Source organism: Ceratotherium simum, chromosome 17 (assembly GCF_057802395.1).
Source record: "Ceratotherium simum simum isolate JZ-2026a chromosome 17, ASM5780239v1, whole genome shotgun sequence".
Lineage (NCBI taxonomy): Eukaryota > Metazoa > Chordata > Mammalia > Perissodactyla > Rhinocerotidae > Ceratotherium > Ceratotherium simum.
The window spans coordinates 15,068,073-15,084,393 of NC_141916.1; the positions used below are offsets into that span (position 1 = coordinate 15,068,073).

Consider the following 16,321-nt stretch of genomic DNA (forward strand, 5'->3'; position numbering starts at 1 on the left):
AATGAATGGTCATTAAAGACCATTAAAGCCTTAGCATGCAGGATGGACTGTGGTAGAAATAGACTAGAGGCCGGAACAGCAATGAGAAACTACTGAAGTAGCCTCGTCTGGAAATGATGGAGGCCTAAACTGGTGGATTATTCAGGGAATTAGGAAAAAAGCCTGCAAGGCTGAAGCCGTGTCCTGGAGGACTCGCTGTGAATGCCCTCATCTGTCCCTGCCCCATTCCCAGGCGGTGGGAGGGGAGGCTGCCGCTGAGAGAGGGAAATCAGGGAGGAAGGGGAGGTAGGAGGCAGCCCACAACGAACTTCCTTCACCTCGCCGACTTCCCTAAGGGGAGAGCAGTGCTAGAGGAATGGGAGGGTGGCTGCCAGCCCCTGGCTCTTCCCTCCCGCTGCTGGGTTGGCACAGCCCAGAGCTCTCTGTGGTCATAGGTGGGACCTTACCCTCAGTGGGACCCCACGTGCCCAGCAAGCCGTGCTCCCTTCTGACGACAGGAGGTTCAGTCTCAGGGTGCAGCAGCCCTCTCCTTCCTGGAGATGACCCAAAAACAGGTTCCAGAGAGATCATCAACACTTCCAGCCGGAGGTGGGCACAGGAGATCAGCCAGTTCAGTCCCTAGGAACAGGCCCAGGTCCCACATCTAGGCGCATCCCCCACCACCTCTCAGGTGCCCCTTAGGGCATCCCACTGCTCCATTTTGCCCAGTCTTGGAGCCAACAGACCCTGGGTGTGGAAGGCGTAGAGTTCGGAGTTAGACTAACCTGGGTTCAAACCCACCCAGATATGTGACCTTGTGCAAGTCACCTCCCTTCTGTGAACATCAGTTTCTTCGCTTGATAAATAACACAGACCTCACAACCACCATGAATTAAATAAAACACCCATACGAGCACACTCAGGACAGTGCCTGGCATGTGGTTGGAATTCCTGTAACTGCCTGTCTCCTTCACTCCTGAACTGACAGGGAACTTTATCTGTAGCCTAGAGGACAGCCTGGCCCTTCCTTTATTCATTCACCCTACTAATAACTCTGTGCTCTACTACGTGCCAGCTCCTTTCTAGGTGCTGGAAAAGCAATGGCAAATAAAATGGATAGAATTGCAGCCAGCACGGAAGTTCTACTCTCCTGGGGGAAATAGATATTAATTAATGATCACACAGATGAAAGTACAATTATACCAACAATGAGTACCATGAAGGAGGGGCACTCACACTCACCTAGTATTCCAAGGACTTCCAGAGATGGCGCCTGGGGCTGGCACACCCCTGACATGGCCCAGGCCAGCGGAATGCTGGAGGCCTTACTTTCCTGTTAACTGGCTTCCCAGAATCCCCTGTTCCCAAAAACAAATGTATTCAGAATAGGGAACTTGGGAGGGGAAGCCTGGAATGCTCCCCGATCCAATCCTAAACCAGCTTCCCCAGAGCCTGTCCCTACCCCAAAACAAACAGCAGGCTGCCTCCTCAGCAATGCTAATCAGCCTCCCCAGGGAAGACAGATCCTGCTATGGCTCCACCATGAAACTCTTCACCGTCCTGCTGCTGGCCAGCTTAGTCTTCATCTCTCTCGCCATCCTTAATGGTGAGGCTGGCTTCCATCACACTCCTCTTTGTCCCCTAGAGGTCACTAAGCTGTCAGCTGGAGAGACCTCAGCACTGGGAAGGTCTTTCCTTAATCCTTGTAACGTGCTGTGTGGACAGGTAGGGAGATGCAGAACCAAAAGTCAACCCCTGGGATGACTTAGGTATGGAGGCAGGGGACATGACCCCCACAATACTGCACCCTAGAAAGCATGAGGCTGGGGCCAGAGGGGCCAAACTGGCCCCAGATCAGGGCAGACTATGGGTCAACAGAGACTCAGATTAGATTCCAGCCTCTGATGATGCTGGACACCCAGACAGAGTCACTACCCTTCTTTGAACCTCCCTGCCTCCCTCTGTGCAATGAGGGCAAAACATATGCACACAGTTGTTCAACAGCTGTTCATTGAGCATCTCCTCTGTGCCAGACACATAGTTCTAGGTGCTTGGGACACACGAACAAACTAGAGACCTCAGTCATCACTGGGGTTACATTTTAGAAGGAAGAAACAGACAATAAGCGTATTAAAGAATTTATATAGTGTGTTAGAAGGGCTAAGGAAAGCATAGAGCAGGATAAAGGAGACCAAGAGTGCTGGGGCAGGAGGGGGTTACAGAGGAGCGTCTCACAGTCTAAATGTCTTGAGACCTCTGGAGACTTTAACCATTATTTTTCAGAGCCAGAAGACGAAATCCACTTGGAGGCTCAGCTCACAGATGGCTGTAAGTCTCATGCTGATATCCTTTAGAGTAAGTTGGTGTTAGTAAAAGACTGTCCAGTAAATGATGAATTCTCTATCTGAGGAAGAAGTGGAGCAAAGACTATCCCTCCTGGTGTTGACTTTAATCCTTCCTGCTGCACTAATTGGTCAAGACCCGGGGGTCCAGAAACGTTTGAAGAGCACTTCATACTGAGTAGTCATTGGAGATGGGAGTGGGGACTACACCTCATACTCAAGTGAGTTTCAGCTCACCCTGGTATGAAGATGCTGGAGGAGCTCATCCCCACTCCCACAGCCCAAAAGCCATGAATATTGCAGCATTCTGCTTTGTGGGTTATCTGTAAACATGGTTTAGTCTCAGGTTAGCTTCCCCCAATTTACCTGGGACAGCCAGGGAAGGCAGACTCAAGCAATACCCAGAATTCGAAGGAAAAGAACCAATATTTACGGAACCCCTCCTATGCACCAGACAATGGGTCAATTGTTTGCGTAATCTCTTTTAATTGAGAAGGTGAATTTGCTAGAAGTGGAATTCCGATTCAGTGGCATTCAGAATCAGGGATGTGCCTTTCAGGTGCACATAGATTCTTGTATGGGATTCAGTCCTGGTCTACACTAACTGGGCAACGACTCTACCCTGATACCCCCCACATATTAAGGGATATGACATATCGCTACCTCTTACCATGAGCTCTTCCCTGCCTCCCTCCATCTCCCTGATCCCAGGTGCCCAGCTCATCCCAAGCAGCCACCCCAGGAAGGACATTGTCTTTTTAAGGAGACTTCCAACTCGAGAGAAAAGCTAGAAAAGCAGAGAAAGTTTCCAAAAAGGATGCTGTGATCAAATCTACCAGGAGAACAAAGAATCAAAAGCCTGAACTGCTTCACCTCACACCCCAGGAGGACAATTTCAGGAACGCTGCCCTTCAATTCGAAGAGACTACAGAACTCACTCCCAGGGCTGGTAGGAGCCAGGGAAGAGGGGAAGAGGCTGGGAAGGCATTAAGCAGAAAAGGGCTGGGGCTGGACACTACCTCCGCGGGGCAGGGGGGTGGGGGAGTTGCGGGGGGAATAGTTGGGGTTATAAAGAGAAAGGAAGCTACAGGGGAAACAAGAATTCAAGGTAAAAGAGATTCAACAGATCCAGTGTTGCCTATGCCAGCCCTGTGGGAGGTCATTGCTGGAGCATGGGGGAACGTGGGGCACTAACTTGACTCTGACATTTCTCTCACAACATTCCCCAGCAACCACCTCGGAGGGAAAACTGGCCAAGCTTGGCCATAAAATCGGGATGAGTCTGGACAAAACAATGAAAGAAACCACGAACTATCTGAAAAGCCTACTCCCTCGTGCCCACGAAGTCATGAAGCCCTAATGATGAGGAAGCCCACATCCCGGGCTGGGCCACGGCAGGTTCCTACAGCACCGGCACTCCGCTGGCCCCGACCACCATCTCTCGGCCCTTCACATTCCTTATTAAAGCGTTGCATCCCAAGCCTGACTCTGTGGTGGCTTTGCTGGGCCAGGAAGGAAGGCTGGAGGCCCCCTCGCGTACCCCATCCCTTTGATTTTAAATCTCTCCTCCCGCTCAGCTTAAAAACCTGTGCAAGTCTCCACACCCCAAAATACCCTTTGTGAAGTCTTGGCCCTCCAGGCTGCCCTCGCCCTTCCTCACCCCCACTCACTCCTCATTCCCCTGCAGCTGCCTGTGTGTGCCTCCAGCCTGCCGCCACTGCTCTCCCAAAGGTCACCAACAACCACGACCCCCAGGACTGTTTCCCCATCCAGACTCCCCTCACTGTCTCTGTAGAATTGCCAATTACCCCTTCTAGAAAGTTCCTCCTCACTGACCTTCCATGAAGCTGCCTCTCCTGGTTCTCTGAGCTCCCTGTTCCTTCCCTGGCACATTTCCTGACTGTTCACTCTCTGCTCCCAGGATCCCCTCCTGGGCCCTCTTGTCTTCTCTCCACCTTTTTCCTCTACATCCTCATCTGCCAAGAATTCTGCTTCACCTCAGGGTGAATGACTCCCATTTACCCACTCAATAAACATCCACCAGGTGCTGAGTGTGTGCCAGTCTCGTCTACCTAATACATGCCAACCTTTCCCCAGCCCTGGTCAGTGTTCCCTGTAAAGGCATATGGGACTCAACGGGGGAAGAAGAGAATGGGAAATAAAAATCTCTTTCTGTCTTGCAAATGGAGGGAAGGCTGTGCATTCAAAGGCAGAGGGGGTGGCAGGAAGGAAGCAGTCTCTGATCTCTATTGTTCTACCCCCAGGACCTATAAAAAGATGTGCTCAGAAGATCAACTGAGTGACCAACCTACTGCAACGCAGGGCTGGTGCTGGCCTGGCCCAGGAAACCCTGGAAGTGTGTCCAGAGCTGGAGACAGATAAATAATCTCCTTCCTCCCTTTGCTTTCTCCTGATCTAGAAAGTTGCCACCTGCCCACTTCCTCTAGTTTACCCTCCCTCCCCTCTAATACAAGGACACACTCACAACTCCACAAAAACGTCTCCCAGCTTAGATGGAAAGTTCGATCATGGGTCCTTCTCAAGCGGTAGCTTGAGACAAGGCAAAAATTCTTGCCAAAATGACAGAGGAGAGTGGTGGGAGATTATGGAGTTCAGGAAGGAATTGGGGGGAAGTTTCCTGAGATTAGATTAGGAAAATTGAAGTGTCTTGGAGACTAAAGGCCCTAGACCTGTCCTTCTGACCCTCCAGTTCAGACCAACACAGAAAATGACGTGAGGGTCTTTACCTAACAGGGATCAAAGCAAAGTATCCTCTTTACTAATGGCTGAACAGCCGTGCTATAAACTCAAAATGCAGGGCTCTCTGTTAAAGCCGGACAGGAAACCTCAGGCCAAAGGGGCCCTCTACTCTTGTCCTGTCCCTCCATCCCTACCCCCACCCCTGTCTGATTCATGGACTGAACAGATTCAGGGCTGGGGAAGCCGCTGTCAGCCTCTCACCCACCCATAAGATCATCTACTCTTCCCCTAAAAGAGAGTAAGCAAGGAATGGAAAGGTAGGCTGGAAAGTCTCCCTCCCACCTGCTCCTCTTGTGGGGAGGGGAACATCTAAAAGGGAAAGCCCCCAATACAGAGTGGCCTTCTCTTTTCTCAACCCTTTGAGCTTCACAGGTCAGCGGTGAGCTGCGATCAACCACAGGTGTGGCTGGAGGGACAGCGGAGAGAAGCAGTGCAGCAGAGCAGCCTCCCACTTCACAGATACTTGGCCATTTGGACCTACAAAAGTGGCCCAGAATAAGGCCCATGGGTTTTTATAGCTCCTATTATGTGGCAGGAGGAAATAAGAGATAGATTACCAAATAGGAAATGTGGAAATAGGTTTCCAAATGCTTTACACATATTCACTCATTTAATCCTTGCAAAAAACAAAATATTTATCTGCATTTTCAGATGAAGAAAATGAAGTAACAGATTCTCACCACATCCTCCTGGAATCAGTGGGATGGCCACTTTACTCTGAATTGCGTCTAAATAGGACACAAATTAATTCCAAGACTGTACTGTGCCCTAAACTGTTTTTCTCGCCAATCAGCTCACTCACGTTGCTCGGTACAGCTCACTTGCAGGTTACAGGATAAGCACTGGTAGCATAAAATATCAATAATTCAACACTAGCAGCAAAAAAATGCCCTAAATTTGAACATAAACCCCTCCTAATTTCAAAAGTGGCAAAGGACAAAATTTAAACACACTGCCTTTTAAATTAAAATGCAAGGAAATAAAAGTCTGAAATTCTTCCCTTCCCAATTTCTTTTTTTTTTTTTTTTGTGAGGCGATTAGCCCTGTGCCAACATCTGCCAATCCTCCTCTTTTTTTGCTGGGGAAGACTGGCCCTGGGCTAACATCCGTGCCCATCTTTCTCCACTTTATATGAGACGCCACCACAATATGGCTCGCCAAGCGGTGCATCGGTGCGCGCCCAGGATCTGAACCGGCGAACCCCCAGCCGCAGCAGCGGAGCACTCGCACTTAACCACTTGCGCCACTGGGCTGGCCCCCCCTTCCCAATTTCTTATTCTGCTCTTTCCTAGCCAGGAGGTCTCACTCCACAGGAATCTAACTTTGTCCATTTGCCTAGACATCCCCATTCCTAAAGAATACCCATTTCCGAGGGCCTGCCTGGTGGCATAGTGGTTAAGTTTGCCTGCTCTGCTCTGGCAGCCTGAGGTTCTCGGGTTCAGATCCCAGGCGCGGACCTACACATCACTCATCAAGCCAGGCTATGGCGGCACCTCACGTACGAAAAAAAACAGAGGAAGATTGGCACAGATGGTAGCTCAATGACAATCTTCCCCACCAAAAAAAGAATATCCATTTCCCACAAGGTCAGTTCTCTATTTCCCCCAACCAGCTGCCAGGGCTCTGGCTGGGCCCCCCCACCTGAAACAACTCTGTGACCTCTTGGGATGGGCTGGAGAGAATGTTCTTTCTGTTACTCCAGCTGTTTGGCAGAAGGAGGTCTGGATGTGAAGGGAAAGGGGAGGCACACCCTCTCCCTGTAACTTCAGCTCCCCAGAGTGTGGACAGGGGTGAGGTACCTGCATCTCCACCCTCTCCCTGGTCTGGAGGGAGCCGCATCCAAGGTGTGACAGTAGGAGGGACTGGGTGAGACCTCAAACCTCCTGAGGATGAGGACGGTGGAGAGCCACCAGCAGGGGGAGCGTTCCCTTGGGGTCAGGAAAAAGGCTATTATGCCTGGGAGTGAGGAACTGGCTGCACCCTGATCTTTCCCCTCTGAAATGTGAGCAGTTCCTCCAGCACCTCCAAAGTTGACCTAATCCATCCCCAGGTAGCTCACAGTCCCTCTTTTTCAATGTCAGAGTAGCTAGGGCAGAATACCGTGGCACCAGCTCGGTACCAACAAACCTTAGAAACACAAGCGTATTCTCAGGCTTCAAGCAATTAAGTGCCCAGAACCTAGTGCACGGTGTTTTGTGGGGGTTTTGGGGGGAAGGGAGCAAAAAAAACCTTTAAAGAGGATTCAAGGTGCAAGAGAAAGATGTTGTGGAGGGGAGGGCCGGCACTCAGCCACAGCCGCCTCGCGTGCACGCTCCACAGACGTCCTCGAGTGCTGCTGCTGCTGCTGCTTGCGGATGAGCCTCTGTCATCCGCGCTCCTCCTGCCTGTCATCTTCAGTCAGCCGCTCTTGCAGAACAGGGGGCGGGAATTTGGCTCGCTTAGCTGGGGCAGAATGCAGTTGGAACAGAAGAGGTGATGGCAAGGCTTCTCAGTGACAGCCTCCTCCCGACACACGGGGGCCAGAATCAAGCTGCTAATGCCAGCAACGCGCCACGCAGAAACTTAGCGGTACTGAGAGAAGAGAGACGAGAGAAGACCTTGACTCACCTCCCCAGGATGCGCTCAGTCTGCACCAGCTCTTTGGAGTTCCCAGCACGTGAACTTAAATCTCAGTTGAGAGAAACCTCCCACAGAGAGGTTAATTTGGGCATTAAGTTTACCAGTAGAGGGTTGGGGGGCATGCCTACTGTCTCTTCTCTCAAACTGAGGCATTTAAGACATTTATGTCATCTTGTGATATTTAGAAATTTAAAATAATGCTCCCAATAGTCCCAATTTAACTCAGATGTGACTAGATCTATTTCTCTCTTGCATGAATTCCGCTTAGTGTGTGTTTCGTCTTCTCAGTAACTACATGGAGGTTCCTGCCTCTGCAGATTCCTGGGCATAGTCCCTCAGGGCGTGGGCAATACCTCTCCCCACCCCAAATAACTGTGTCCCTTCAAAACTTACCCAACAATACTCACCGTATACGTCACTAAATCTCCTGGGCTTTTCATCCCTCACACTAAGCAAGTAACTGTCTCCACTGGTTTCCTGGGTCCACGCTCCCTCTAGCGGCCTCTCTCAGCTTTGCATCGTTGTTAAATCCAGGCCCCATTCATCCTCCCTGATCTAGAAATGAATAAATGTTCAGCCCTTTTCCAGTTCTGTCCTTAAAAGCATTTAGATTTGGAAACATTTCCTTTTTCTTTTATATATTTCAAGCATGGCCTCTAAAACTCTACCTTTCTCCCAAGAAAATCTTGTCTCTTCCCCAAGCTCAATGAACAGAACTTCTTTCTTCTTTCCCTTTCTTGCTGACTTTTCTCACTACAAGACCAAGACTTGTGTCTTCCACGGACCCCAGGTCTCCTTGATTCCCTGAATAAGTCTGATTTCTAGAGACAGGGTGTTCCAGGTACAAGACTTCTTCATTTTTCTCTTATCCTTCAGGTTTATAACAATTCCATTGAGGTTTTCTCCACTTTCACCCACGTTGGCATTGCCTCCATATAAGGGGTCCTGGTCCTTTTTATCTGTATAAAGTCCAACACACCTCTGTGATCAATCCCACACAGGCGTCTGAAATCCACAACCCTGGTCAGGGCTTAATAAATGTACATCCCAGAGCCAATTGGAGACTGTGTGGTAGGAAATAATTCTAGAGTCTATAGACAAACCATAAATAAAATCCCGCCATCGTTCCTTCTGTGGCCCTAAATGCAGTTCAGAACAAAGTGGACAGTTAGGATCTGGGACAGCCAATTTAGCATAACTTACTAAAGATCAGCACGAATAATTTGAAGCCAAAATTTAACAGTCTTCTGCCCTACCCACATGGAATTGGGGTAATTTCATCCCAGCTTCAACTGTACCTATAACGCTGCAGGTCAGAGTTGCCTCCAGAGCCACGGCCTATTAAAATCCATGGTACTGGAGGCTCTGAGGCCAGTCCTTGATTTTACTGTCAGGGCCCCAGGGAGGCCTGCCAGTATATCATCCCTCCACCCCTCTGAATCCGGCCAATGGAGAGGGCGCCCCGCAAACAGAGGGCAAAACAGAGACCAAAGTATCAGTTTTATTAATGGCCAGGCAAGCACCAGATAACCCACAGCACTCTGACCTCTCTGGCAAGCTGAGCTGGAGAATGCAATCGAGACACCAGTCCAAAAGGGGCCTCCTCTGCTTCTTCCTCCCTGCCTGAGCCCTAAACAGAGAAGGAAACAGAAGACACCCCCAGGGGAGAGGGAGGAAGGGGAAGCCCTGTCCAAGTATGTTTGCATCATGAGAGAGCAGCAGAGAAAGAGGCAACGCTATTCAGGAACAGTCATGTTAGTGCGTTAACTCCACTCGCTGGTGAAACACGTCCAATAAACATTCTGTCTCACAGCTGCCGTAGCATCCCACCCTGCGAGAGGGAGCAGTCACCTGGAAGAGGAGATCCTTTCATCCTGTATTAGTTTTCTAATTACAAATTATCACAAACATACTGGCTCAAAACAACACAAATTTATTATCTTGTAGTCTGGAGGTCAGAGGTCCAAGATGGGTTTCACCAGGCTAAAATCAAGGTGTCAGGAGGCCCACATTCCTCTCTGAAGGCTCTGGGGAGAATCCGTTTCTGCGCCCTTTCCAGCTTCTAGAGGTGCCCATATTCCTTGGCTCCCACTGCGTTCTCCCATTTTCAAAGCCGGCAACATCCAGCCAAGTTCTTCACACTTCACCATCAGTCTGGTTCTCTCTCCTGATTCCCTCTTCCCCATTTAAGGGCCCTTGTGATTACATTGGACCAGTCAGATAATGTAGATAATCTCCCTATTTTAAAGCCAGCTGATTAGCAACCTTAATTCCACCCAAAACCTTATTCCCCTTTGCCATGTAATCTAACAGATTCACAGGTTCTGGGGATCAGGATGTGGACATCCCAGGGGCCATTATTCTGCTACCACACATGCCTGCTCGCATGGGATCGGCCGCCACTCGCGTCCCCTTAGGACTTGGTACCACAGGAATCAGTTGCCAGAGGCCCCAGACCATCAAGCTATACCCTGTCCTGACTGCTCTTGGGGGAAAGTGGCCAACCAGGTCCCTCCTGTCACGCCAGTTCTGTTTTCCTCAATCACCCCAGGGCCGAACCAAAGCCTCCAGGACTCTGTTATCCAGACTCCCATCTCCATTCAGCTCTGTCTGCCCCTAATCCAACCCAGTTCTCTGCCTGGTCTTTCTCTCCCAAACCCTTTTACTGTGCCCTCTAGAATTCCGGATCTGTGATCAGCACACTCCTTGATACTGCCAATGTCTTGTTTTGAATATTCTCTCTATTGCTTAATCTTAAATGCCATTTTAAGATTGCCTAAGAACCCCACAGCTGTGCCAGGTTCTCAGTGGAAGCTGCTTCCTCCCTTACCACCAGTCACCTTGGAGCCAGAAGGGAGGAAGGGGACTCCTCCTTGCTCCCCATTGCTGCTTCTCCACCACTGCGCCTCTTCCCGACTTCAAAAGCTCCCTCCTTTGAAGCTCAGAATACAGCTGCCCCTCTACCCAGCCCCTCCCTCATTCACCGACCTCAGCTCCTGGTCTTCCTCTCCCGGCTTGCTCCTGTCAGCATTCTTGAGGACGTTCAACAGTCACACAGATGACCTCTCCAGCACTCTGGGTTCTCAGCCCTTGACCTTTGTACCTCAGCCCACACTTTGCTGCAGTAACCTCCAAAATCTCCAGTTCAAGAATTCCACCCTCTGTCTACAACCTCCTGACCTTCCACCTCCTTTACTCTAGAAGTCCCATTGTAAAAACTCTTCGGCCTTATCTAGACCTCCAACCCACTGCCCACCCCCAACTTTTTCCACGTAGCTAATGACTACATTTCCCAGGCTCCCTTGCAGCTAGATGTGGCCATGTGACTAGGCTGTGGCCAGTAGGATATGAGCAAATAGGGGCAAATTATGGGTGGTGTCCTTGACAGAAAAGGAGTATGTCCTCCCTTTCTCTTTTCTCCCCTTCCCACTGACTGGAATGAGATGAAGAGGTGGCAGCTGGAGGCCACTAAATGGAAGCCACACGTTGAAAAAGAAAGAGTAACAAGACAGAAAGAGCCTGAATCTTGAATATTGTGGAGCCACCACATTACCCCTGTTTTACCTCTGTTTAAGCCGTAGTATTAGGACCTTGCTACTGCACCTGAATCAGTATCTTAATATACTTGTCCACCTCATCTTCCTATCTCATTAAATATAACTGCCATATTCTTTATGATTTATGCCTTTCCCTCAGTCCCCACAATCAATACGTCAACAGGGCCTTAGACCCTATCTCCAGAATACGTCTTGACTTCATCCCTCTCTCCCCATCTCCACTGCCACCACCCTAGTTCCACCACCAAGATTTATCACTTAGACTTCTGCAATGGCGTCCTGACTAACCTTTCTGCCTCCACTCTTACCCCTTCCAATCCATCCTCCATTCAGCATTTAGACAAGTGATCTTTTTAAACGATATATCAAATCATGGCAGTCAGACTGCCACTTAAAACCCTGATGTGTTTTCCAATTACACTTTGAATAAAATCCAAACTCTTTACCAGGGCCTACAAGCCCTGCATGGCCTGCCTCCCACTGATCCCCCAACCTCATCTCATTCTGCTCTCCTGCTCAATACATCACAGCCATGCTGGTATCCCTCATGTCCTGGGACACACCAGCATCTTCCCCAGCTCAGGGATTTCATCCTTGCTGTTCCCTCTACTTAGAACACTGTTCCTCTTGCTCTTTGCATAGCTGACTCCCTCTCATCCTCCAGGTCTCAGCTCAAAAATCTCTTCTCAGAGAGCTTCCCTGGCCACTCCATTCAGTGCCCACCCCTATCCACCCTCACACTAGTTAATTCTATCGCCTCACCGTGTATATTCCCTCACTGCACATACCATGCTCTGAAACTATCTTATCTATACACTTGTTTATTTGTTTATATACTTTCTGCCTCACAAAAATGTAAGCTCCATGAAACCTGGCAGCCTGTCGATCATCAGTATTCACCACTTTCTCTCTAGTTCCTTGAACAGTAATTACTGGGCAAACAGAGTTCAATGAATGAATCTGAATTGAATTCATGAGTGAATTGAACGAACGAATGAATGAATGAATGAATGAAGTGATTGGTGAAATTAGCTACTGTTCTCCTAGGAAGGAGCAAGCAAGGGACAGAGAGAGACTAGAAACGTTCACTCCAACACTCACTCCCTTGTGAAGAAGGGAGTAAATTTCTCCTGTAATAGAAAGGGGCCCAGGGAAGTCGGGGGGGGGGGGGGGGTGCAGAGGAGGGTCTCCCTCCCTCAGGGCGGTTGGGAAGAAAAGCTCCTGATAAGGGCTGAGAAGCCTTTGTTCAAAGGCCAGTGCTCCCTTCCCCGGCCTCTCCAGGATTCATGCAGAGGTGAGGAAAAGACTTCATTCCCAGAGAACATGATACAGTCCCAGAGGTCCAGATCCTGCAGTGAGGAAGCCTGAGGTTCAGATAGGGAGACCCTAGAATGGGGACTTTCTTTTATTGTGGGTGAGGGAAGTCTTTCTAAAGAATATCCCCCGCCACTCCCGAACTTCCTACACAGAATATGGAGTTCTGTCAAGTGGACGCAGGAGGAGGGACGGGACAACCTCCACAGAGCCACCCGCATGCCCTCCACTCCCCTCCCCTGAGGAGACAGGATAGCTAAGGTCTGCGGTGATTTGGCCCTACACCAGGAAGGCACTGATTCTCACCACTGCAGCCTCCATCTTCCTGCCCCAGGGGCCCTTCTCCTCAAAGGGGAATCACAGAATCTTCAGAACAACCCAGGATCCCAAAGAATTGAGTTAGACAGAGCCCTTAAAAGTCCAGCTTTGGGCCCAATATAAGGACCGCCCCAGGCAGCCACTTGGGTACTTCCAGAGACAGAGATCTCCTTAGCCACCATGCAGCCTCTTCCAGGCTTGAGTGGCTCTGACTGTAAGAGCGTTCTTCCTTCCAGCCAGCCCAGATCCGTCCCCCTCGAATTGCATCGCTAGTTCAGCCTGGCAAGCAGCATGGAGAAGTCAGTTGTTTCCATGTGACAACCTTTGAAACATCTGAAGGCAATTATCATTCTAATAATAAATGCTGCCGTTTCACAAGCGCTTCCCAGGCACCGTGCTGAGCGTTTCACGTATATTATCTCACTCAATACGTGCAACATCCTAGCATGTAGGAATTACTATTCCCATTCTGTAGATTAGGAAATAAGCTTGAGAGGTACAGCAATCAGCCCAGGGCCACGCGGGTATTGGAAGAACCAGGATTTGTGCCAACACCCATCTGACTCCCTCCAAGGCCCATGCTTCATCAGCCTGTTATGCCGAGATCAACCCACCCTAATGGAGTCTTCTTTCAGCTAAACAATGTCAAATCCTTCAAGAGCTTCTTCTCTGAGAAGCTCAAGGTGCCCATCCTCCCCGTTTCCTCTAGTAACCTCCAAGTTCAATAAAATCCTCGCAGCCATCTAGCCTCGGACCCTCCTCCTGGACACTGGGGAGTGGAAAGGGAGCTCTGCTTCTGCTAATAGCAGAAAACGGAGTTTTCCCAAAGTCCCCCCCACTGGGCCCCAGTCTCCCCCCGGTCCTCAGACACAGCCCAGACAACCCACCACTTTCCGCCACCCTCCGCCTCCCTGTCACCTGTCAGCTCCCTTGTCCCCCAGGATTTGTCAACCTCCCTTCCCTTTATTCTCACACCTCTTTTTCCCCAAAGTCCTCCTCATCCTTAAAAAACAAACCTAACTCCAATTCCCCCTCCTCCATGAAGTCCTCTCAACTCCTGCTCCTTGCTCAGTGCTCCCAAAGCCCTTATTTCTTTTTTCCCCAGCTTTATTGAGATATAATTACATATAACATTGTATAAGTTTCAGGTGTACAACGTAATGATTTGATATACGTATATATTGGGAAATGATGACCACAATTAGTTTAGTTAGCACATCCATCACTTGACATAGTTACAATCTTGTGTGTGTGTGTGTGTGATGAGAACTTTTAAGATTTACTCTCTTAGCTACTTTCAAATATTCAATACAGTATTGTTAACTACGGTCCCCATGCTGTACATTACATCCCCAGGACTTATTCATCTTTTAACTAGAAGTTTGTGCCTCTAGGCCACCTTCACCCATTTCCCCCACCCCTGCCCCTGGCAACCACCAGCCTGCTCTCCTGTCTCTATGGGTTCCATACAAAGCCCTTATTTCTGCCTCTGCAACAGCAGTTACTATTTTGCAGTTCATCGTGTCTGTTCACAGGTCTCCTTCCCTGGTGGGGCTTCTCCAGAGCAGAGAGTGTGGCTTTAATCTCCAAGCCCGTTACAATGTAGGTGTTTAGCGAATGGCCATTCCCGTCAAATGCAGACGGACATTTTTGATGCTTCCAGTGGAAGAACAGTGGTTAGACTGCAGAAAGTCAGACATCAGGGCCAACATTGGGGAACTGGTTTAGATACCGGGAGAGCTGAGTCCCTGCAGGTGGCCCATCATGTGGGCGCCACCTGTCCCTGGGAATTGAATGAAAAAATCTAATTTGGATGAGTCCACGGAAGGAAACAGAGTTTGAAGCAGGATCTGCTGCCCTCTGGTGGCCGCACCGCCTCTAGGCCGTTTGGTGGTGCCCTCACCTTCCCGACATGAAGTGCCCCTCTCTCTCAGCACAATCTTAACTGTCTCAGATGCTTTTGTAATGGGATATTAAAATTGGAATTTCAACTAGGCACCGGGATACAATAGATGAAATTTCAAAGTGAGGTGCCAAATCATCGTATGAAGAATTTCAAAGAAAATTTTTAAGAACTGGTTTCTGACCCCTCAGCCAGATAGAGGCTATAAAAAGGTGTCACAGTGTGGAGAAAAGGGAGGATTCTGTGAGGAGGAAATGCATGGAGAAAGCTGTGCTCTGGGCTCCATCCCCTCTCTCCCAAGGAAGGGGAGAAGGGCCCACCCCCTCACACCAAACCTTGCAATGGGTTACCCCAAGAGCTGAATATGTGGCCCCTAGAGTTGGGGGCAAAGTGTCCTGGGGCCTGGGTGCCACCCAGAAGTTTAGAAGGAGAGAGAAGGATCAGAGATCAGCCGTGTGGGCAGGCTGGCAGAGCTGGTGCCCTGGGATGCCCTGGGCTCCCGGAGTTTGCCTGGCAAAGGAAGAGCCGGCTGTGGGTCCTAGAAGAGAGGAGAGACAAAGACATATATCCCACTCATCCATCTTGGGTGCTGTCCAATAGGGCGACCTCAAGGGGCAAAAGGACCCCAGCAGCCAAGGAAGGAGGCTCAAGTTCCCAGGATAAGGGAACACAGGTGAACAGGGCTGACAGCAAAGCTCTGAGGAGCCGGGAAGGCATCCATGAGAGAAGAGTCAGTAGAGAACATCAGAGAGGAAGGCGTGAGGACTCCACCAGCTGATGGAGGAGATGCTGAGTAGAAACCCATGTAGAAACTCACCCGCCCCTTCTTGTCACTCCACACCACCCCCACCTCCTCACCAACACCCCTCACTAGGAAGGAGCATCTAGTGAGAGTGGGTGAAGGGCAAGACTGGGGGTGGAGGGGGAGGGAGAACACAACAGAAAGACAGAGTGGAAGCCAGCCACTCTCCCCTTTCCCAGCTCCAACTGAAGCAGGGCCCAACAGGCTGCAGAAGAGGGACATTAAATAGTTCAGGTTTTAATTCATATACTGGCCTGGTTGTTCTAAGTTCTGAATTGAGCCTGTCTCTTACCTAAGAGTGAGCGGAATAATTAAGAGGCTTTCCTGGGTTTTCACCCAGGAGCCAGGGAAAAAATTACCCACGCCCACCACCCCAATAAAGTATAAAGGATTGTGTCATGAATTCAAATTCATCTTGTAATCAAAATGCAACTAATTTTTTTTATTACATGACAATTTGTGGTTGTCATATAATATATGGTATACAATATAAAATATGTACCATATATAATATATATGTACAATATGCAACATATAAGATAACTTAAGTTACACTCTCCTCCAAAGCAGAGACCCAGGATTTTCCCTTCCAAGTCTCCTCAGCCTTCTTTCCTCCAATCTAGAACACCCTTGCTCCTATCCCTTTGCCTCTTTACCATCAGTAGCCTCCATTTCTAGGCCTCTTGAGACCCAGTCCAACCCCACCCAGAGGTCCTGAGCACTTTCT

At 49.6% G+C, this 16,321-nt stretch overlaps 1 protein-coding gene across 1 annotated transcript; it reads left to right on the forward strand.

Annotated features, from left to right (window-relative positions):
• The first annotated feature begins 1,521 nt into the window (after positions 1 to 1,521).
• LOC101391740 (glycosylation-dependent cell adhesion molecule 1-like) lies at positions 1,522 to 3,681 on the forward strand. Its single transcript, XM_087442000.1, has 4 exons — positions 1,522 to 1,585; positions 2,263 to 2,307; positions 3,088 to 3,270; positions 3,551 to 3,681. Exons 1-4 carry the CDS (start codon positions 1,522 to 1,524, stop codon positions 3,679 to 3,681), a joined length of 423 nt encoding a protein of 140 aa, XP_087298126.1.
• Positions 3,682 to 16,321: the final 12,640 nt, after the last annotated feature.